We start from the raw sequence: 24,985 nt of genomic DNA, 5'->3' as shown, positions 1-24,985 counted from the left end.
GAGTAAGAAATACAAAAACAAATAGGAAGGTTTTTCTGATCTAAGTAGCACACCACATTCCATTAACATGTGGCTCAAAAAATTGTAATTTTATGGACATTATGTGTTTTTGAACATCAGTTATGTTTTTTCCAGTGCAGAGAGAGATGGGAACTCCTATCGCTTCAGTGTCAAAACACTATTGCCTTAAATGGGACTGCTGAAGTGAATTTCACATTTTCCTTTCCATCTAAAACAGATGTAATGAAATGATAAGGGAAAGGAAATTAAACATTTGTCTTGAATGGTGGGCAGTGAACAACTTAAGGAAAGCTGCTCTGTGTTTGAGTGAGAGTGATCTCCTTCTGGGAATGATGAAAGTGCCTCAGGATGACTTGCCATGAGGCTAAAATATTAAACCATTTTCTGTGGAGCTCTGACTAGATTTCTATACAAAATCAATTTCCCTCCAATATTTGGGGCACATCAGCTAAGTTTTACAGGGTGCAATCACCATCATTTTGCTTAGACTTTTCTAAAGGACTTATCTCTGTGTTTTGAAAATGAGTCACAATTTGCAGAGCTCTGGAAGAGATGACTGTCTATATGGACAGAACTTGTCAAGAACTCTGGCTGCTCAGTACATGGAGACTGAGGTCACTTTTGTTTTGTACTGTTAGTACTTCGGTGACAATTCTGAGGCATTCAAATTTAAAGACACAGGTCTCAACTTTTCAGTGGCTGAGCTACCTCATGAACCAAATGAAGATACTGATGTTTAACTGTCTCGCAGGATATTGTGGCAATTATTTGGTCAATATTTGTCCAATATCTTAAAGATGATAAATGCTAAAAGATGCTAGAAGAGAAATGCTTAAAGATAATTGTTCCAATTCTATTAAGAATAAATCTGAGACCACTTGCTCACCCTAGATGAATCACCAGACTGTTAGGTTTCCTTCAAAATATTGTGTATGTGGATATATATAGACTCTAAAGAGCACTGTTATTCAGAAGGCCTATTATTGGGTTTCCTTTAAAATACTTCATAAGAATTGGAGATTCACAGCATGGCTGAGGTTGGAAGGGATGTCTGGAGGTCATCTGGTCCAACCCCCCTGCTTAAGCAGGGCCAACCAGAGTTGGTTTCCCAGGACCGTGTCCGGATGGCTTTTGAGTAGCTCCAAAGAGGGAGACGCCACAACTTCTCTGGGCAACCTCTGTCAGTTCTCCATCACCCTCCCAGTAAAAAAATTGTTTCCTGATGTTCAGACAGCATCTTCTGTGTTTCAGTTTGTGCCCGTGGCCTCTGGTCCTGTCAATGGGCACTGTTGAAAAGAGTCTGGCTTCATCCTCTTTGCAGCCTCCCTTCAGGTGATTGTATACGATGATTAGATCTCCCCTGAGCCTTCTCTTCTCCAGGCTGAACAGCTGTCTCAACCTTTCCTCATATGAGAGATGCTCCAGTAATAATTATAGATATATTGATATATAAATATTACAGAGAAGGCAAACAAATAGAATGTTTTCTCTTCTACTCCCTTCTCATCCCTTCCCTTGACATTCCATCCCTTCTTTTCACTTTCTTTCCCTTCCCCTTTTCCTTCCTCTTTTAACAGCAGCAGTTGAAAATTAGATCAGTGATTTAAAACTGTTAAATTAAGTATTTGATCTGATAGACATTGTTGTTAACCTTTGAATTTTTTAGAACGCTGCTAGTAACAGCGCTCTGAGAACTGGTTATGTCTTTTGCATAAGTTTGGGGTTAAGCCTGTAAGCAGCCAAAGGCTTGCACTTTCAGCAGAGCATTGAATGATGTGCATTAGTATTACCACTAAGGCACAGGCTTTCCTGTTTTGTGGAATGAGAGCCATGAGTGTCTGACACCTGCTTTAGGAGTTTAAGTCTCATAAGACTATCACTTGTTCTACTGTTAACTGGTATAAAATACTTGGTCCTTCAATTAAGAAATTATCGTTACCAGAAGTGAAAATTGTATTTCTATTGTGTGCTTTTATATAATTAAATTAATTGTAGCCCAATTAAGCAGGCCAGTGAGAATTATAAACACAAAAACACCTCCTGTAAATGCGCTGTACACCTACCTCTTGACATTAGTCCTGGCCATTTGCAAAGTACAGAGGACTGAACTATTGTCTAATCTGATCATTATATTGAGGAGTGAATGTGTTTAGTTGAATACTTTTGCATTTTCATGTCAGTTTAAAGCTATTAAGGCTTCTTTCCTTTGTAAGTTTAAGAAAATTGTATACTTGAATTAAAGCTTTGGTCAGCATATAGGCTGAAAACAAGAAAGGAATGCATGTGTCTACATATTTGAGCTTCTGGAAGTTATGGAGGTCACAGTACTGTGAAAACTCATTTTACTTTGGCTTACAAGTAATTGAAGGAAACTACAATGCAATATAGATGGGCTCAGTGCTTTCTTTGAGACTGAAAAGCCAGTTCTGAGATGAAAAGGCAGCTCCTTTTTCAGGTTAGAATAGGAAAACTCTTAGTTGTTCCATGCACAATAGTCCAACCTGATGTTTGCTGAATTCATGATCTAAGTGTCTGAACTGAAAACTGAGTCAAAATAACTGGATTTCTCCTGAGACCTCAGTTTGACCTTGAATTGTGATTAAAGTGGGCAAGTACATTTCTCCACGTCAGCTGTTTAATATCATCACTTAAATTCTTGAATTGTTGTTTGTGTTTTAGAAATTTAGTTGTGTTAGAAATTACTAGTTGTGTTAGAAATTACTTCCCAGGTTTTAAGGTCACATAGGTCCTGGTATGGTCCTTATAGTCTGCTGAGCTGTTCATGATTGTCTCCCCTTGCCCAGTGCAAGGGGACTCACACCCTCCTCCACAGGTGTCATGACTGTTTGCTAGTACCTGCCTGCTATTCCAATTAGCTTCTGGGTTTGTTAGTCTGTAAGAGTAGGTGTTCATGTTTGTCATTTGAATATAAACAGTCATAATATTATTAGCATAGCATAGATGGAACACAACGGCATCAGCATTAAAATGTATTATTTGTATTACAGAGGCAATGCCAATGGGAATCTAGGCAGTTTGGGTAAGGCTTTCAGAGCCATATGTCACCTGTGAGGATGTGACGCCCAGTGCTTTGTGCAAATACATTGTTAATTTACCACCAGGTGCATTATAAAATACATTTTGAAAGTAGTAGTTGGCTTGCAGGAGTAAACAGTAGTTACAGTAAATCTTATAATAACAACCAGTACCAATGATGAAACTTGTACTAGCCTTCCAACCTGTGATTCTGTGATTTTGTGTGTGATTTAACTAGTGAATCTCAGCACTGCTGGAAAATCTCACAATTCCAACAGTACATTCTTCTTATACTGTGCTGAGTCTTTGCTTTTTCCGGGTTTTAAGGTGTAGAAGAAACTAAAGATAACTCCAGAACGGTCAAGCTGTGCAAAGTAATAATTTCTTAGGCCTGTCATACACAGCTGCAAATGATCTTATATCTCTCCTGATAGAACTTGGTAATCAACTCAAAAGGCCTGATGAACTAGTTATATATGAGAGAGAATTATGAATTATGTTGGTAGGTCAGGTGGTGCTAGATATTTGATTTGAGCAAGTCTCAGAAAAGACATAATTTTAGATTCCTATTTGAACTTACTCCAATAGATTGAAAGTAAGTACAATTCTAATACAAACACAAGCAGTTTTCTCAGCCTATTTAAAGAAATTATTGACATTTCTGAGCATATTTTAACACATATTTTAGCTAAAGGGAGAGTGTTCTTAGACTAAAAAGTATAGATGAGAACCCTAAAAAAATTCAAGCCTTAACAGCAGATTAAAGATATTTCTCACCATGTTCCTTCTGGTAAAATTACTTTTATTTAGTGTATACTACGTTTGAACTGGTTTGTTTCATGTTTTTTAGGAATCTAAATTGTAAACCCCACAATTTAAGATGCTTTTTCTATTGTCCCCTATCTATGCCAACTCAGAAGGGCCATCTACAGAAGGGGCCATCATGGGATCATCTGTATGCCCAGGGAAGAAGAAAATAATTGTCAGTGTTCCAGATAAGAACTTACAGTTGCAGAAACTCACTAAGCATGATCAGTTAGTCTGTGCCTGTCTGGTCTTAAAGCACACTGGCCATGTAGACCATTACAGGAAAGAAGAAAATACATTCCTTATAATTTTATAACTTTATCACTTTATATTCTTCACATTGTCACTGTCTGGAGAGATCTCCTGAATGATGACAAATATCTAACGCATTAATTCAGGCTAGAAATCTCTAAACAAGGTATTCTATAAATATATTAATTTAAGACAGAAAGAAATCTCGTACTCAAAATATCTGAAGCTGAAAGAGAAAGTGTGGCTTATACTCCGGAGAACTTTTTTAGAGTTTGGTGGGGTTTTTAATGTATATATGGTTTTAATTATGATCTGGAATGAGACTCAGTAACTGAGAGTCTGGCAAGCATAAAGAACCTGCTGTACAAACACCATGGTCTGCAGTAGGACTTATATTCTTAAACATATATGAAGCACACTTCTTGTCTGATTTCATGTTCCTAATAATGATGCTATCATGGCTACTAGATTTATGGTGCTGTTTCTCCATTACAAAATATTGAGACACTTTGTAACTTACACAGTGTTCAGCCTTAGGAGTTGGTGAGAAGTAGAAGGGACTAGCATGAGTACATTGAATAAGGGCAAGGGGTGGAACAGGCAGGAAATATGGCAAACTAATAACTGCTGTGATAATCTTACAGTATCTGTGAGATTAGAAAAAAGATAGAAAATGTCTCAAAATGGAACATATCTTGCCTTTAAGGTGGTTCAGTCCTGGGCGGTTTTTTGGGTTGTAGGTTATTTTTGATTCTTAGCTCTTAGCTAATTTGTACAAATGTTCTTATTTAGCTCATTTGTACAGACATGTTTGCCTGTTCATATAAAGTTTTTTTAAATGATGCATGACCAATATTATCCTTATGTGGATATTAAAATATTAAACCTGAGTTCCTGCATTTAGTTATATAATTTTTGTTTTTTTTTGTTTTCACTGGGACACAGTTCAGGGCTTTTCATACTCCGGATTCCCTGCCAAATTCCTAACTGTCTATGGAAAACCTGAAAAACATGGTGCCGAGGAGCAAGATAGCTCTATTTCATAGCTGCAAGAGTCCTTGAACTCGGCTCTTGAAAGAAAGGGAATGATATCTCTATAAAGAACATATAAGCAGGCTAAGGCTCTTTTGGATCAATTAAGGACAAATTTAGAATCTAGAAAAACCTTCAGAGTTGTATTTTCTTACTAAATGCTTTTTATGTAAGCATGTTTCTAATTTTGCAAACAGAAACTTGTTTGCTTTCACCAAAATAAAGTTGTTTCTTTCCTTTTTCAACTTGTCTCGTGCTTTAAACAAACCTAAGTGAATATGACAGCACAATATTTTCATGAAAATTGCATATCCAAATAAATCTGTGCTGCAGAGAAGCCCATGGGGATGTCTGCAACTTATGACCAAGACTGGAAATGGAATAGATTAGAGTGTTTTTTACTAAGCTGTAGGAGTCAGTTTAGGACTTGAGACTTCCAGCTAAAAAGGAAGTTCTCCCTGATGCGCTTTTCTCATTGCCCCTCTGCCAATAAAAGGACAGTGGTAAGACAGTCCATGTCAAGTAAAAAATAAATCTTGCAGTGAATCACAGAAAAGTTGAGAGAGATCTGGAGACCATCTAGGCCCCTGCTGTGCTCAGAGCAGAGTCAGCTAGAGCCAGTTGCTCAGTGCACTGTCCATTTGGGCTTTGAATATCACCAAAGATGGAGACTTCACAACCTTTCTGGGCAGCCTGTTGCAGTGTCTGACTACCCTCACAGTAAAAAGGATTTTTCATATGTTTAAGTGTTTAACTTTGTGTTACAGAAGTTATACCATCAAACCTGATCTCCTTAAAGTTAGAGGTAAGGGCAGGCTGTAAACTAACATATATATATAGCTGTATAGCTGTCTAATGAAGCCCTACTAAACTAATGGCTGAAACTCCATATATAACTAGTCAGTGCAAGGCAGGTGGTCTCGTCTCTGAGAGGAGACATGTCTCTATCATCAAATGCACATGGCATCTAGACAACCGTGGGGCAGTTGCTAGACTCCCAGGTGCTAAGACATATATGAATCCACCTGCAACGATTGAGATGGTTTTTAATATTAAATGTAGCATGAAAGCAAAGTCTACTCACTTAGGTGTGTCGGTAGTGAGAGTCCTATATTGTGACTCTCCTGCACAAGGTCTTCCCAGACACTTTGTGCTGCAGACTCTGTCCATCCCAAGAGTTTCTGTCTCATCCTGAAGTCTCCTCACAAGCTTAATCCTGTTGTCCTGTGGAAGGGCACTTTCCCTTTCTTTCCAGAATTTTCCTTGCAGAACAAGGTCACAAAGTAGTCTTCCTCTCTGCTTTCCCAGCATACTCTTCAATCAAAATATACCTTAAACTGGGAACATATCCAACATAGACAAATACAGCTATGACTAAGTTCTAAAAGGTTATACATCAAAAAAACTTCTGTATTTTATCTCAATTATAGAAATATCCAAGGAAGGGGAACAGCAACTCCTACCTTGCTGCTGGCTTTCTCAAAATTTCCTGAACAAGAGAGTCAAGATATTTCACAAGCAGCTGAACGAATGGAAATGTCAATTCAAGTGCTGAAACAAAAAGTTTGCCAGAAGCACAAACGTTCATTGCATCCAACCGGTAAATATAGTATATTAATTTTGGCAAAACACCCTGTTGATTTCTTGAATGTTGTCTTTTAGATTAAAGTTGGGTTAGCTTCACTTTTGTTTTACCTTTGGCAGGAGTATGTATCTTGTCCACACCCTGGGGCCAGGATGCCATCTCTTTTGTTCTTAAAAGCACCTCACAGCCATTGTTTTACGATTTTCCTTGCCGGAGTGTGAGCTGTGTTCCTGTAGTTAAGGAGAGCAGGTCTTTGCTATTGGCATCCTGTGAACTCATGACTGTGTATTCGTATTGCCTATAAATCAGCTTGCATATACATGGTGTTCCAAGCTTCTTGTTTACAGTGAAATATCTATCTTCCACAGCACTTTGGGTTTAGTGCTTCCGGGGCCTCAAGTCTACAGCAAAAATAACACAATTTCTATCACTCTATGGCACTGACATTTTCAAATACACTTCCTCCGGACATTGATGGCCTGATTAGTTTCCCTCTTTTAAGAAAATACTTTCTTATTTCCAAAATGAACTTTATCATGCATTGCTGTTACACATTTATTTCCACTTTGTTTCTATTTTAACTGTTTTTTATAATGTTATATGGAGAAAGAAAAAAAAAAAGAGAGATAGTCCAGAAAGTTCAATGATGTATAATTGTCTAAATAAAATAAAATTCTTGTTGCCATTAATTAGGCATGATTTTCAAGATGCCTGCATGGTTTCTGGAAGGCACAAAAATTCAGAAACGTTTACCTTTTTTTTTCCCTGTAATTTAATCCTGTCACTTAGAGCAGCATGAACTGGAGAGTTATAATTTGTAATCTCTGTCTTAGTATTAAAACATGACATTATTTTTCAAGATATGGAAGCATTAGAGTGCTGTAGACAAACATAAAGGTCCACATTATTAATGTTTTACTTGCTGAAACATCTGGCTTACTAAACTAATGGGACAATTGTAGAACTAAATATATATCTATGTGTGTATGTGTGTGGCTGAGAGAGGGTGCCAGCTCTCTGGAGCTCACACAACAACACAACTTTGTCCCTCATCAGCTGAATCCTCACTGGGAGACCTGTCTGGGATCACATTACAAAGATATTAACAACATGCTGTCTACTGGTATACAGCTCCCTGATTTTACCTAGCTTCCAAATTTCAGCTCAGAAATGTGAGCCTCTTCCACTCCATATTTAATTATTTAGTCAGCTGTAGTGTCTTTAAATCTCTGCGTCTTTCCAGTCACGCAGTTTTCCTTCTTGGTATATACTTCTGGTTTTGGCTGGTATTTTTCACACCATTGTCATAAGCACAGGGACTGGACAAGCAATGTGACTACAATACAGGGAAACAAGAAAATGGAGTCAACCTCACTTTTCAGTTATGGCTGGACTACTTCCTTCTCATTCTCTATGCATCAGATAATAAAACCAGCTCTTTTGTTTCACCCTCTATCTCCTCTAAGTCCCTGAGACTGCCTTCTGCAACACTTCTAACTAAGTGCTCTTTCCTAGGAAGAAGAGAGGGGATGCTGCAGTTGTAGCTGACAGTGATACCTTTTCTCCTGTAGCAGCTCTATAGCATTACAGCAAATTGCTTGTTTGGGTTTTTCCTTTCAGATCTTTTATCAGCTGATCTGCTCACTATGATTGCTAACATTTCTGGATGTCTGCCTTATATGTTGCCACCAAAATGCCCAAACAATTGCTTAGCTAATAAATATCGACTTATCACTGGTGCCTGCAATAACAGGTATGTATGATAAGAGTTGTGACCTGAAAAATCCTTTTTTCTTATTCTTCGAACTCAAGAGCTATGTTTACTTTTTCCTAGAAAAATGGGAGGGAAGGTGTGGAGGGGTGTGACCTCCATCAGCTAACTTTGGCACCAACATGCCTCTAAATGAGGGAGGTGCCTCTAAAACCTTCCAGGGGAAGAACCTCTTCATCTAAACTTTGGGACACTAATTTTTGTGGACAGACTCTACCTATGAAGGCTTCAAATATTATGTAAGGAACTTTAAATTTAGGGAGCACTGATTCAGTAGATGCCTTTTTCTACATAAATTAAACAGACTGATTTCTAACCCAGCATTCTTTTTTTATTGAACTGGATAAAATTATATGGATCAGGAAAATATAATTGCTTCACTAGGAACAATAAGAAGATCAAGTAGATTCTCATTTTTGCATTTTTGTATTTTCCCACAACATTAACATTTAGCAAGAACACATCTAAAATTCTGGGTGATATATTTATTTTTATATCTATTTCTATAAATATATGCTTATTGGCTATCTATGACTATTATTTACTACTCTTATCTACTTGTTACCTAATGCATGTGTCAATTGTTTTCTGCGAACCCCAACATAAGTTATGTAACTGTATTTTCAGAATCCCCCAATGCAATAGGGTGTAAAACTGCAAATAAGAGCCCTTTTTTGAGTACAAGGGTAAATAATATTTATACCCAGCAGCCTTTGGATACATAGGCATAAGGTCGCAAACTGAAAGGCACACTGTAAAGTTACAGGTGAAGGGCTACAGAGCTGTAAATGGAAGGCCATTAGTGTTACACAGGTTAAGGCACTCTGCAACATGGTGAATGAACAGCAGTAAAATTCTGCAGTTTTATTATTCAGTCATTCTGTTTTTATGAGATTAATCTGTTTTGCTACACCACAAGTCATTTGCAAGGAACATGCCTGATAGGCTCTTAGTTGAAAGGACACAACCTGATATGCATCAATGTTATAAATCTAACTATGTGGATATCCATATTTTTCCCCAGGCACTTGCAGAGTTGCTTAGAATCTGAACTAACAGCTAGTATAATAATTACACTGACAACTCCATCAGGGCTTGAACACATTGGCCAAGATTCATGCAGCTGAACATAGGCACGTGGCTGAAGCCCTTAGTTTGTAGACACGGCTGCTGTAGTCTTTCTCTCCAGAGATGGAGAGAAACACACTCTGCAGTGGGTTAGGTAAAACATCTTTTTCTCTTCAGTGACTCTGGTAATACTAGGATGTGCATAGGCATTTCAGTCTGGTTGCTAAAGTAGGTAGGGTAAAAAAAATAAAAGAAATAAAGACTTTGATATCAGTGAGTTAGATCTTAACTTAGTCTAAAACTTTGTGAGCCCCTTGAAATACCTCAAGCTTTACTGAAATACATCAACATGAAAGATCCATTATACTATAATGTAAAGAATATACTCTACCATGTAAGCCAGCTTCAAAGATTTCAAACATTAAACGAAGTACCAGTCCGTACTTTTCCTTTCTTTACAGCTGCCACTTTCAGGCAGAAAATATATCAGGATGTATGTTGTATTTGTAATTTTAGTCACCTAGTAGGAATGTGCAGCTGTGCTGTAGGTCAGTAAATACTGCGTTTCATAGGTGAAATTTAAAAACAAAATTCGCAGTAGAATTGTTTACCTATAAGAAAAATCTGTTTAAATCTATTTAAAAGTGAACATGGACTTTCTTTACAGATGTTTTACTTAATCAGTTCACATGTCTGGGACAAATCAGGTAGATTACAAAGTCTTTATCCCACAGCACTGAGATTACTTTGGTTTAGTGTGACCTTCCTAGAACAGTGGCGTAACAAAATAGCATAAACATGGCCTTCTATGGAGAGTATCAACATAACATCAGACATTCCCGGCAGTGTCATTATCCACATTTACTAGTAACAGATATCAACAGATTTTACTTTTCTTTCTGCCTGAAGGCATATATGTGGATAATAAGCAAAATAAATCTGCAGCATTATTTTTTAATGAAGAATAAGGGAGACAGGGCACGTCCAAATAGCTATTTTCTTTCCCCCATTTTTTTATCCCAACTAACTAGGATTGATCTGTGTAGTTTTTAGTGTTTAGTGCAGTCAGGAGGATTCAAAGGTGAAGGAATTACAGGTACTAAAAGAACTGAATCTCACAGTGCAATTAACCTCACCTAATCTTAGCTTTCTGAGGTAGTTATATGCCTACTGCAGGGCTGCATCTACAGCTGTTCCTAATAGTGAGAGATAGGATGGGATGACAGGATGGTACCCAGGAGTTGTCTGTCTCTCAGGCTTGATGGACAGGTGCTTGGATGACTAGATTACATTTTGTATGCCTAATATTTGGGCACCTAGGAGGAATTTTATCTGCAGCATTTCTATTTCATTGCTGTGTCATTAACCATTTCATCAGGCAAGGACCTTAGTCTGAAGCTCTGATAGAGTTCAGGCTCACCTAGTGGAAAGAATGAGCAGTCCCAACTTTGCAGAATCAGTAATTGAGAGGTTTTCTTCAGGATAGCTGCTTCACTTCAATGCAAACTAAGTGTTCAGTTTAGTGGCAGGCTTATTTTTCAGAAGTTTTCCATGTTTGGCAGAAGTTATGTCCATTGTAGCTCAGAGCAATGTAAAACATGACAAAATCCAATTATTAAATTGTGATATAGCATTCATTCTTTCTACGTGAAACTAGACAGGACATTAAAATAACATTCAAAGGACTAAAATCTGGATAGCGAACGGCATCTTAAAACTCCAGGTTCCTTCTAAGGGAACCAAAACAAAATCCAAACTGTGCAATTCCAGTATTTCACAAGTTAATTAAAAGTCCCACTTCCCATAAAGGAAAAGTATAGTAATCAAATTTGACTACTCTATAAAGCTATATGGTACCAAATCTCATTATTTCAGCTGCCCTGGATAAAGACATTTTTAACTCAAGCAAGATTCCAAGACATTAATATGTTTAATGTAATAATAAAAAGGCATGTGAGAACAGTTTTACTAAAGTAACATTCCAGTGATCTGCTAAAATATAAAAGCAATCAGGAGAAGAATCACTGGTTAAGCAGTTAAATTAACATTTCATTATTTTTAATTGAGTGAAATAGCACTACACTATGTGCAGTATTTTATGCAATTTCAATAAAGGCAAATCAACTGTAACTAATTTGAATGCTTTATTAAAGCATACTTCAACCTTCAAGTGTGAATTATTGTTGATAATTAAACATATTACTGTACCGCATAGCTTGGCAAATTGAGCCACTTCAGTGTGCTGGAGATCACTGAAGTATTAATAAAATAATTGTTCCCTCTTTAGCGTCCCAATAGACATATAAATGTATGTTTTAACACTGTGTAGTTCTACTAACTGTCTGGGAATATTTCTGGTTCTTTGCAGCTTAGTTTAAAATTTTGCTCAACTGGCTACATAGCAAAATTTTTTTCTTCATTTTAATGTCTACATATATTTAACAATTATGAAATATATTGAACATGACATGTTAAAAAAAAACAACCAACCAAAAAAAAAAAAACCCACTAAAGTATTCCCTTAGAAAAAACGCGTTAGAAATGTTCATGATAGGAGGAAAATGAAGTGCTCAAGCCCAAGACTCACTGACTATACTAATAAATAAAAGTCACCAGGAATCATTTCCTGGCCCTCAAATTAAGTATGACCTGACTCTTGCTGCCTTTTTACTCTTAGGCTTTTGTCTAAAATTTTTTACTCCCCCTCCCTCTTCCAGGCAGGCTGTCTGCAGGATGGCAAACTGGCATGTGCTAATCCCAGGGTGCACTCAGCCAGTCATTCAGAGAAACGCTGGCTGGCGTAACTGCAGTTAGTGTTAGCTACTTAAAAGCATAGCTGAATGCATACCGGTGCCTGGGCTTGTGCATAAGCCCTCCCAAAGCTCTGCCCAAGTAATTAGTAGAGATGCAACCAGAGGAAGCATTGCCCCTGGATTCAGCAACTTCAGCTATCTTTCTCCTTTCCTCGGTCCTTTCTGCTTAGGTCTTGCTAAATGATTACTTCTGTATGACTAGTATCCATTTTTCTTTTAAGCTTTCTTCACCCTTATTCTAGGGCTTTGTTATATTTTCCTAAATATTTATTTCCTAGCTATTGTTCTAAAGAAACATATTTTAAAAGATGTCAGCAAAGGCACTTGAGAGTATATCTGACTTTATAGGGAATGAGGACCCTCTCAGGAAAACATCATCAGGGAAAGTATTTCAAAGATGTAAAAGAGTAAACAACGTACATGACAAACAAGTAATGTAGTAATATTTCATTAGTAATTTAATTTGTCTTTATTTTCCTTTTGAGTCAAACTGACATTGATATACATGAAGATAAGTATTTGATCCCTTTTCAAAGACTATTACATGAACATCTTATTGCAATGGAATATTGCTTTGTGGCTGACCATTATTTTATATTATTTTATATTTATATTATTTTATATTAACAATATAACTGTATTATAAATGTATTTTAAAATGTATAACAATTTTATATTCAGAATATACTCAGAGGTGAAGGATTTTTTTAGTTTTGCTGCTGCTGTTGTTTTTTGGGGTTTTGTTTGTTTTTTTCTTTTTGCAGGGAACATCCTAGGTGGGGAGCATCCAACACAGCCTTGGCTAGGTGGCTTCCACCAGCCTATGAAGATGGACTCAGCCAGCCTCGAGGGTGGGATCCCAGTGTCCTATACAATGGCATCCAGCTACCCTTGGTTAGAAAGTGCACCATGAGATCACCTGAAACACTTACTCTGGGCCATAACCATACCCACCACCACAGACCTCCTTTTACATCAGTAAATCAAAGAGCAAAAAAAGCCAATGAGCTCAGTTAAGGACCTGCTAGCTTCGCTAAAGCATAAGTTCCATCAGCCAGGTAGTGCGAGGTCCCCTGCACCTGGGCTGGGGTAAGCCCAAGGAGCAGTGCCGGGGGCACTGATCGCATGGGGGGCAGCACCGTGGTGGAGAGCAGGCAGGGCATGAGCCAGCCGCCTGCCTGGCCTGGCTTGCACCAGGTACAGGGCAGCCAGCAGACCCAGGGAGGTGGTTGCTCAGCCTAGAGAAAAGGCAGTGCAAGGTGGATCTAATCCTGAAAAGGCCATTACAAAGAAGAGGGAGGTCTTCACAAGGATGCACATGGCATGAAGCAACGGTCACAAGTTGCTCCAGGGGAAATTTTGACTTGATATATAAAAAAAATATGTTGTGAGAGCAATTAAATGTCAGAATAGGCTGCCTAGACAACTGCTGGAATATTTCTCATGGGAAATAGCCATGACCTGGCTTGATGGGGCTCTGAATAACCTAATCCCTTCTTCAACAGAAAGCTGCACCATGCAGTCTCTAGAGATTCCTTCCAGCCTAGATTTTACAGTGATTTTTATGAATCTTTTTTTCAGTAACGGTGCCTTTATTCATGGCAGGAGAAGGGGGAAAAGAGGGTATAAATAAATATAAAGCACATAGATGTGCTAGCACATGTATGTGTGTACACACGTATACCATTTCTCCTAGGTTAGCGTACCTCAACTGAACAAGCATTGCTGTCAAATCATAACTTCATGTTTTAGATAGACCAAGTTACTGAGCTAAGAAGGCACTGCTATATTTATTGATTTTTAGCAGTTTATATACTTTAAAAATAGCAGAGCTGCTGTAGAGGGAAGATTAAACAAAAAACTATTTGCATAGAGGACTGGGTGAAAAATTCCCCAGTGCAGCGTGCAATGATTTGGGCTGGATTTACTATTCCTGGTTTGTCATCATCGCTTTGAAACCTGACTTTTAATGGACTCAAGGTCTTGTTATTTTAACCACTGTATGTTTAATAAGGATGAGCAAGAGAATTTAGTGTTAATGTCACCTGCAACTCATTTTATTAATTAAATAACATTGCCTCTAAGCTGCACAATTTAGCACTTAAAGATGAAAATCTGACATTTACACAGGTAAATTTCCAGTAGAGGGTACAACCTGCCTTTTTCTAGATTCATTAGGGTACATGCTTGTGAAGTAAAACACACTAAAACAAAGCTACATGACTGCATCAAACTTGATCATATGTGACCATCAGCCACATTCTCTGCTTTATTTTGAAGTAAGATAGGATACAAGTAGTGCCATAGATGTTTTCACTCATTTACATAATTAAGTCTTTTTGTGTACTTTTAGCTATCCAACTATATCCTTTAAAAAGCAACATGCAAATAATGTGAAGGTGAGAGGTAAGTGTGAGGATTACTATAAAGCAACATTAGAACACAGTGTGGATGTGCAAGTTAACAGTGATAAGAAAACCTTGCTAACTTCAAGAAAAAAAGTTTGTGCTTTGTGGCCACCGAAGCTATTAAAATACTGATATAAGGACTTGTATTCCTGATGAGCATTATGTATCTCTGCTCTTGACTATTTCAATATAAAGCCTGATGCTCCTAACAAGTCCCATGCTGCCTCTTGTCCTTACCAATTCTGTTTAGCTGCACCTGCCTTATACATTAATTATATAGCCCTTGTATTTATTACAGACACTGTGACTCTATTTTGCTTGACAACATACAACATGAGGGAGGAATTTGTGAAGAATAATGATACCCTAGTCGTCACAAACTGACTGCTGATTTTGCTCTAATGGTTTTGCTTGATACAGGCTGGACATGTAGCATAGATGTCTCCATGTGTTCCCCTCAGAGCATCTGTATCTCTATCCAGCTTTCACAGAAGTGCCTCAGAAATATGTTTTAGCTTCCCCCGCCTGTGAAAATGAAGCAGAGCTTTCAGATACTGTGTATTTGCAACCTAGCTTGTCTCCTGGGCTGCATAAGCTGCTCCATTTATGTACAGAGCAGCCCAGAGCCTCTGTGTATCCACAGTGATTTGAGGTTGCCCAGCAAAAAGAATCCATTTGTTAAAGGAGCAGGAAACAGAATAAATAGAAAGAAAACTTTTAGACAGTCTAAAAGAAATGTGTGGTTTTCGAAATTCTCTGGAAAGGAGCAGATCAAAGATGCGCTGCTCATTTGGCAAATATGTATAAAAACTCAGCTGAAACATCTTTGAATCTGCTTCTGGCACTGGTATCTCAGCTCCTGAACAGAAATAAGTCTGTCATATGTTGGATTTTTTGTTGGTTTTTTTTTGTTTGTTTTGTTTTGTTTTTTTTAAGCAAACCATTAAAAGTACTCTACAACATAAAGAATTCTAAGGGAAAAAAAGATACCTTTTGTCACTGTTCCCCCTGCTTTTTAGTGTTTTATCATTTTGTGAGAAGTAAGTACTGCTTGGCACTCAAGGTAAATTAGTTCTTTTCCCAGGTTCGTGAAGTGACAAAAAAAATTATTCATGCATCTAATGAGGCTGTTACTGAAGACAACCTGTATTCTGATATTATTATGGTGTGGGGACAGTACATAGACCATGACATTGCATTCACACCCCAGAGCACGAGCAGGACCGCCTTCCTAACTGGAACAGAGTGCCAGATGACATGTGAAAAACAAAATCCATGTTTTCCCATAAAGGTAAGATTCTAAATTGATTTCTGCAAGAGAAATTCCAGGCTCTAAACAGGTGAATAAAGTAAAGCACTTTAGTGGTACGCATACATAATTATAAAGCAAATTGATAGATCATCTGGAAATATTAGAGTGGACCATGATAGAAAAATTAAAACCCAATGCAACTATTAAATGAAACAGGTGGATATTCAAATTGTTTTGTAGAGATAACAAACTATAGCTAACATACTTAGTATAAGTATCAAATTTTTCTACCTCCCAGGTTTACGTTGCAGAGAAACCTTACTAGTCCCCCTGCAATGTTATTGTTCTCATGCTTCAAGGTTTTGAGTTCCATTGGGGAAAACAGGGAAGTAGTCATAAATAATTCTGTTTTTAAATTGCCAGCCAGATAAAGTGAAACGATCCTAACTTTACTCAGTGAAAGCAAAAATATTTCCAGCAGCTAATGCAAATTTTTGAAGAGAACTATCTTTTCAACATAGGTATAAAATGATCTTCAGGGAGTTGCTGAAACTTACATACATCACCTCTTTGCTTTGAGCAGACAGAAAACCTGAATTCAAAGCTTGTTAGAGGGTTAGAAGAAACATAAATTGGTATAAATAGAGGATCTTGTATTCTTGTCTGATTATTTTAAAAGTATACTCATTCTTTCTCTCAAAAAAGTAAGTAACAAAGTCAAACCACTCTTTTGTTTCTCAAAGCACAGCCTGTCCATCTCATGCTACAGGAGAGCCCCATGCCCATTACAGCCCTTGGACGGATGCCCCCATCTCTATCCAAAGCAACCTACATTACTTTCCTTAGGCTTGGAACTTATTACTGACCACCTTCTCTATGCACTGAAACTGGTGTAGTGAATAAGTTCCATCAGAATAGAAAAACTCTTTTCCCTAGCAAACTGTAATTGATAAGTGTGCCACAGTCTCCTCTTACCTTAAATACCTCATTCCGCTTCCATTAAATATAAAGGGAAATATTCTGTTAGCTGTAATGGGAACTGAACCAGATCTTGGGTCAAAAGATGGCTCATCTTCCATTTGGTGAGAGAATCTAAAACACAAGGAAGGCTAAGTGAAATGAATGATTGCCTGCAATTTTACCATAGTTAGGTACCTTTATCCCACCCAGCAGATACAGCCTTTTGAAAATTTGCAAGCACAGCTTGAGAGAATTCAGTAAGAGCACAGACTTCTTCAAGAGCCACATTCTCAGGACACATCTGAAGTATCACATGTCTGAGTGTCTGGGTAACCTGGGTTGGCCACAACAGTGATTCTTCCATAGTTCTGACAAAAATCTCAAATTTCTGTCTGGTGCAAGAAAATATTTACTCTGTTTATGCTGTTAAGTAATAGCCTTAGAAATGTTCCCATTCCCAAAGTCTTATCAGGAGAGGCTAGGGCAAAAGTCCAGTCCCTGACCAGCAGCGCTTCACATGATTTGTGAAGGAGGGGGAGTGTGTCTCCACCATATGACACAAGGTGGCTATGTATTGACTCCCATTTTTAAAGTCAGTTTGCTGTAGATATAAAACTGCAAGTCTTATAAAGCTTATGTTTTCTGTTTATGACATATTCTTTGAAGCAGTGCAATTAGTATTGATCTTTAAGTGCAAACCCCCACATTTTTTATTACTAAATAGACTTTGAAATTGAGAACAGACTCATACTGTAGCCCATAACTTGAATCAGATGTGGATCACAGGGACCATAGACATCTAACCACTGAACCCTGAATAGTTCAAGCCTACCAATTCCATCTGCTTAAAAATAAGGCAATTTAAGGGATCTTTTAAAAAGGATGCCAAGGCTAAAATTATTCATGTGGCAGTGGCATTACAGTGCAGAGAGAAAGAAGCTGCACAGATTACCATTGCATACCCACGAGTGCATCCTTCAGTGCTCTAAACAAGGGACATATTCTGGATTTCTGTCTTGGAGCTGTGAATAGATTAATAACAGAGCATGTTTCAAGGATGCTTCTGAAAGCAAGTTACTTGTACTAAATCTAGCACTGAATCTAGCCTAGGAGCTGCTCCTGCTCAGCAGTATAACCTAGCAGGGTAACAGGGTCAAGGCATACCCATGGCTACCTTTGGGAGTTACTGTTACTCAGAATGGTCATGGGGGGGGAGGGGGTGGAGGGGGGCAGGGGGGCAGATGGATGGATGTTAAGTTGTGGATTCATTACTTGACCACAGTCCCATGAATCTTTCATCTCCATTTTGTTCTTTTTCTGCTATTCACAGCTTAAAGAGGGACAGACACTAAGATGGTCGTTCTTTTGCTATGCTATGTCTAGTATTTTATGACCATTTGTATCAAAGGCAAAAAATAGACACTGTATTGAAAAAAGAAAAAAAAAGGAGGGGGCTTCTACTTATCAGTGTGACCAGAAGAACTGCTTTTTGAACACTAAAACAAAATGCTATTTCTCCATAGAACTGATTTTCCTCCTGAAATCTTAAATAAAGCTAATCTCCACCTATTAAATATTTGGAAAACAGCCACAGTTAGTTTTATATGTTCGTTTTGTGTATGAAGAAACTGTGGCTGGTTTCCAAAGACAGTGAAATCAATAGCATATTATCCAACAATGCACTCTTCCTGTGTTCCTCAAACAGCAGCACCCAAGGGAGAATCCACCCACAGAAAAGGACAACTGTGCTTAGAGCTACGTGCCCTCTCTGTGGGTTTCACTGGGGAAAGGGAGCTCCTGACTGTGCAGGTTAGGGAAGCTGTCTGGAAAGTGTTCTGAGTAAGTGCAATTCAATGAAGGATTGAAAGCTGCAATAGTGTATTAATATTAATAACAAGTGTAGGTAAATGATTCATAGGTTAACAGGAACCGTTATGATTTTCTATTCTGGACATTTTAATAATAAAGGCTATAGAATTTCACCCAGTGATTCTCACATTGAGCCTTTAGCTTCTGGTGAAGCCTGAACGTCCTTTTTCTGTATCTTTTCAGATTCCATAATGTGAAAAAAAAAAAAAGTCAGCAGCTTTAGTTTATTCTTCTTTTACAGCAGCCTGACACATGGAACAGGATTACAGAGATAATCTGTCATTCCTCAGTGATTATTCCAGGTTAGTGCTGAGACATAATGAAGCATTAGAAAGACTTTCATAGGACAGCTGCTGACTTTATTCAGTGTTAATTACATTGCTGACAGTAAGTTAGGCATGGCTTATACACATGGTAAGATACAACACTGAAAAGCTTTCAGAGAGTTAGTTCAGAGACAAAAACATGTAAAAGAAACAAAGACCAGAAAAGTGAGGTGATTTGCAAAAGGTGACATGTAACATGACAGGTTACTGTCTCGGCTACAAGTGGTTCAGTCTGTATGTGCTCAACAACCAGCAAAGTGAGCCCCGACCTTTTTCTGATGTGATTCAGAGGTAGCAGCTCACCGTCAGATGGGGTCATTGACTGTCTTCCAGGTTTCATGTCCACAAATAAACATTCATGTTTTCCGTATTGACAAAGTCTCATAGACCATAAGCTAGGTTTTCTTTTAAGTCTACAGCAAAAATCCTTTTACAAGGTCATTTCCCACAGAAAAAAAGAAAAGTAATTAAACAGACTTTCCTTTAACTGAAATAACAGTTTAGACATCACAGTACACCGAAACAATAAGTGCCTTTCATTTTCCTACACATAAAAGAACTTCACCATAAACAGATTTGACCAGGCATATATATTAACAGTTTAAATCAACGTGCAGCTATACTAGGAAAACTATTGTGGCAGAGGGTGTTTTGTTATGAGTTTTTTCCTCTATAATTATGCAAGGCAGAGGAAAAATTGATATGGATATTCTTCATTAGTTTTGGAGAAAAACGTTATTCTGTACCCATTTCAGCAGAAAAGGGTTTTTTTCTCTGATATTATTTTTGATGTCATTTGAATACTATCATAAGGAACCTCTCATTCGCACATTCAGCTGCGGGCTGCACACTGCTTATCCCATGAAAAGAGAAAGGACAGCATTATGCAGTTCTGCCAGCCCCTTAATGTTCATTGCTGCTGTTTGTCTCCGCTGGGGCACAGAACGGCTTGAATTGAAACTGTAGAGACAGTTAACTAAAGATTATTCAGTATGAACTTCATTCGCTGTTGATATTTATTGTGAGCCTCGCTGTTTAACAACTTAAAGGCAGTTCATACATTTTTGCACAGTGATATCTGAATTCTTCCAGGCTTTCCTGGTAACTAGAAGCAGGAGGCACTTAAACACATACAATGCTGTGGCAGGTATGTGTAGTATGAGATGAGCTTCTTGCTTACATTACCAGCTGAATGGAGAAAGAAGCCACAGTAATAGCAAGAGACTTTATAATAGAGACAAATAATAAATAGAAAACCCAAGGCAGAGAAATTACTGATTTCAGTGAAATCAGTGAAAGAATGAAAAAGGAAAAGAGATTACATACTTCCTTCAAAAAATAGCCTACTTTGATTTGCTAAAACTTAACTAATAAAGAAATATGGGTAGAATTTCTTTACGAAATAAAACTTGAAAACCAATGAAACCCTTTTTAAGTGCCTTACTGGTATCAATTCCTACTGCCATGAGTTTTCAGTAGTAAGAAAATTTTACTTGGTATAACAAATGAGGTAACAGTGTTATAATATGAAGGTCTCCAAAGTTGCCTTGTTACTTTTACCCCCAATTTAATGACTATTTTATCTTCACAGACTAGTCTCTGTATTATTAGAAGTATGAAGAAATTATAACACTTTATATAATACCTGTCATATTCACTGTCTTCTGCCAAAGAGTTTTCAGCAATGAAAAGGAAGGAGATAAAATGCAAATTAAAAAGCTTAGCTCAGATGTCTGGACAAAACATTTATTTTCTCTTAGTAAAACACTATTTTTTTTTCTGGGATATTTCAGCAGCTCTAGTAAGTGATATCTGTTCCTATTTCATGTTGATCAATTAATAAGAAAACCCCAACATTATATTGCATGATTTTTATAATCTTTTTAATGGAGGTTATTCTTTTTTAAACTCTTGGAACTGACATGCTGTTATGGCTAGTTGATGGTACACAATGCAGTCCAGTTAGAATTTGGAAATAATGTGCGTTTCAGAAGAATGGAGTTCATAAAGCTAAATGTGCATTGGACAACAAAGATAGATTTTAGTTGTTTTGAAACCTGACAGTTTTTTGTTTAATGATGAACTTTTTTCTTTGAAATAGAATTGAAATTCTGAGCTTTCCTACAATGCGAATAAAACCTTTCTCCCTCTTCTTTTCTATCCTTCTCCAAGATCTTTGCTGCCCTCCCCACATCTGTTAAGTTATTCATGCACCATTTTCAGTGATCTCCTGTAGCAATACTTCCAGCTGTCTGGTTTGGGCTGTATTTTCCCCTAAGACCCTTACCTATACCCCAAGATTCAGTCTGATAATTCCCATATGTTTCTCCCATGCCTTTTACCTATATTTGGAGTAGCTGACTCTGCGACAGGTTGGTTTAGAATATATGAATGCTGACTATGCAGCATCCACACAAATGCTGGATCACCATTTGACCTCAGTGTCTCGCTTGTGTGGGGGTCAAACTGACAAAGGTCTGGGAAGTTTTTCATTTGGCAAAAGCTATGTTCAGCCTTTGCTTTTTATAGAGACAGTCAGAATTTAATACTTGTAAGACAGTTGTCACTGTAAAATAGTGTGAGGGAAGGATTTTAAGGGACTGGCAGAAAGCAGAGTGAATAATCACATATGCCTTTCTTAGGAAACTGGATTGAAATTAGGTATCGAAACAAAGCTTTTACAGCATGCTGCTGCAGGCATTGAAACTTTGTTATGTTTTTATGTATACATACAAACCTGCTGTTTCACTTGGTGTTCAGTAGAACATAATTTGGCCAGATGTTCACTTCTTCACTGTGATACAGTTCATGATGAACTTTGATTGTGAAACTAGGTTAATTTAGTTGTAGATCTATGTAAAAGTAGATCTGCACCTAAATCAGTAGCTTGCTCTAATGACAGAGTAAAGGTTTGGGGGTTTATTTCTGTCTTTGCTTAAAAAGGGTTAAATCATCTTTTTTTGCTTAAATCTAAAAGAAAGCAATCTCTACAAGTTTAGAATATGTTACTCCAGTAGATGAGATCTGAACAACTGAAAACTGAGACAGAAGACGGAAGTATTTACAGAAGCCTTAATTCAACATCCACAGCTGCTATCTTCACTTCAGAAAATACATGGGGTTTTTTTATGCAGGTGACCACCAATGATACATTAACTTCAGGGATGGATTGCCTACCCTTCTACCGCTCATCTCCTGCATGCGGCACTGGTGATCATGGTATTCTCTTTGGAAATCTATCAGTGCTAAATCCAAGACAACAGATCAATGGCTTAACTTCTTTCCTTGATGCTTCTACTGTCTATGGCAGTACCCCTGCTGTTGAAAACAAACTGAGGAATTTAACAAGCAAAGAAGGCCTTCTTAGAGTAAATGTTAAATATTATGATAACCATCGGGAATACCTGCCTTTTACAGACCGGATCCCATCACCTTGTGCACAGGACTCGAATGCAAGTGAAGGTGAGAGAATTGAATGCTTTATGGCTGGGGACAGCCGCTCCAGTGAGGTGACATCTCTGGCAGCTATGCACACTCTGTGGCTGAGAGAGCACAACCGCCTGGCCAGAGCCCTTAAAAAGATCAATGGCCACTGGACCGCTGAGACAGTCTACCAAGAAGCACGAAAAATTGTTGGTGCTCTGCATCAGGTTGGCTGCTTATTTGTTTATCTACATTTTGCAGTAAATATCTTAGAACAGAATCGATCACAAAACTTAAGATATATTTCTGTGAGTGGCTTTGGAGATGATGTTACCTTTTCTTTGCCACCTATTTCTGTGTTTCAAATTTGGCATGGTCAAAGTTTGCTCTGTTTTCCACTTTCCTGAATGCAATGTCCTTGCCCTTAGTTTTTTCCAGAACCCTCAGCACTCCGATTTTCATGGCATTTTCTACTTTGCTTCATCTTTCTGCTGGCTTTTCCAGTGTTTATTTTGTCTGTTGAAGAGGCCTTTTCAAATGCATTTCTTTGTAGGGTTTTTTCTTTTGGTAAAGAAAACAATTAAAAAATAATGTTTCTGTATTTACATAGTGTTCAAAATGCTTACTTTATCACAGGAATTATATATATTAACAACTTCCCTGTGTAAAAATGTCCGTGAAGTTCTCAATGTTGCATTAATGCATAAACTTCAAGGGCTACTGTTGATAGGGGATAGCAGAAGAAATGAATATTAGAAAACACAGTAGAAAAGAGTGCCTAAGAATGTTTATATTAGACCTGAAAATAGGAAAATCTATTGCTACTCAGTATTTTACCTTTTTAAACCCCCTCCCTGTTGTGGTTTTGGTTGGGATAGAGTTAATTTTCTTTACAGTAGCTAGTATGGGACTATGTTTTGGATTGGTGCTGAAAACAATGTTGATTATGTGGAGATGTTTTGATTGTTGCCTAGTAGTGCTTACACTAGTCAAGGACTTTTCCAGCCTCTCATGCTGTGCTGGGTGCACAAGAAGCCATGAGGGGAGGGGGCACAGCCAAGACAGCTGATCCAAACTGTCCAGAGGGATATTCTGTATCATATAACATCATGCCCAGTACACTAACTGGGGAAAGTTGGTTGGGGGAGGCAGCGGTTGCAGCTTGGGGACTGGCAGCGTTGGTTGGCAGGTGGTGAGCAGTTGCATTACTTGGGTTTTTTTTTCCCCCCATGTTTCATTTCTCTCTCTCCCTTGTTATTTTCCTTTTATTTCCTTATTATTGATATTAATATAATCATAATAATAGTTATTATCATTAACATTATTACTATTACTATTTTATTTTAATTATTAAACTGTTCTTATCTCAACCCATGAGTTTTCTTGCTTTTGCTCTTCCAATTCTCTCCCCCATCCCACCGGGGTAAGGCGAGTGAGCCAGTGGATATGTGGTGTTTTGTTGCTGCTAAACCATCATAGTCCCCTCTGCCCCCAAAGAAGCTACTAGGCTTTAACTTCTTTTTTTCCTCACAGTTCTGGTACTCCATGTGGACAGCTTCTGGTTCTGCAGACTGTCACATGACCCTATCATACGTGAAACAGATTTAAAACATTCAACAGGATTTCCCTTGCACAAAATATAATCTGCTTATGGTGTTAGAAGCATTCAAATCTGGATGGCATCAGGACCCAGATGGATTCCTCCAGTGCTAGCCTGATAGATGGGAGGATGTTGTGGCTCCCTGTCCTCAGGTCCAGCCAGTACAAGGCCAAGCACTTATGCCCAGTAGGCATGCATGTGGGTGCTGCACGCATGAGCACACATACACACACACGGCAGGCCACACCATCCAGCACACATCAAAAGCGGGCCCTTCACTGGCACTCACACAAACATGAACAGCATGGATGGCCTGACCCATGTTCTCTGTGGCTGCTCAGTATTGAAGCCCATTAGTGAAGTACACATGCAGGCAACACGAGCTCTTCTGGACAGCCTGCAGAGTGGCTGGCCCCAGAGCTGGTCCAGCTCACAGTACCTGGACCCACAAGCCCCTGAGGCTCAGGGTCCCACTCACTCTCTTTGCAGGTCCTCAAGTTTCTTATACTGCTCGTTATCTCTGGTCTGGCTAGAAACTCACTTGTGATCACACACGGACACTCAGAGTAGAGACTGCAGCCACAAAGGATGTAGTGGAAAAAATGGATTTTGGAAGAATATAGCTTAAACTGCAGAGATCAAGTGGAGAGCTCATCAGACAAGCACACTGACCCGCTAACTGTTCACAGTCAGACACCCCCTTTTGTCCCCTTTTCCCTTTCCCCATGCTTTTTCCAGTCCACCTTGACCCCTCCTCTTCCC

At 38.2% G+C, this 24,985-nt stretch overlaps 1 protein-coding gene across 1 annotated transcript in view; it reads left to right on the top strand.

Annotated features, from left to right (window-relative positions):
- Positions 1-24,985, top strand: part of TPO (thyroid peroxidase) — a 43,177-nt gene that overhangs the window by 2,780 nt on the left and 15,412 nt on the right. The window contains 5 exon segments of the mRNA XM_075089838.1: positions 6,579-6,748; positions 8,354-8,486; positions 13,150-13,279; positions 15,878-16,084; positions 22,335-22,850. Coding sequence (XP_074945939.1) covers positions 6,579-6,748; positions 8,354-8,486; positions 13,150-13,279; positions 15,878-16,084; positions 22,335-22,850 — 1,156 coding nt within the window.

This window comes from Phalacrocorax aristotelis, chromosome 3 (genome assembly GCF_949628215.1).
Source record: "Phalacrocorax aristotelis chromosome 3, bGulAri2.1, whole genome shotgun sequence".
In the NCBI taxonomy this organism is placed as follows: Eukaryota; Metazoa; Chordata; class Aves; order Suliformes; family Phalacrocoracidae; genus Phalacrocorax; species Phalacrocorax aristotelis.
Note: the sequence above shows the minus strand (reverse complement) of the source record. Positions and strands in the feature narration are given on the sequence as shown.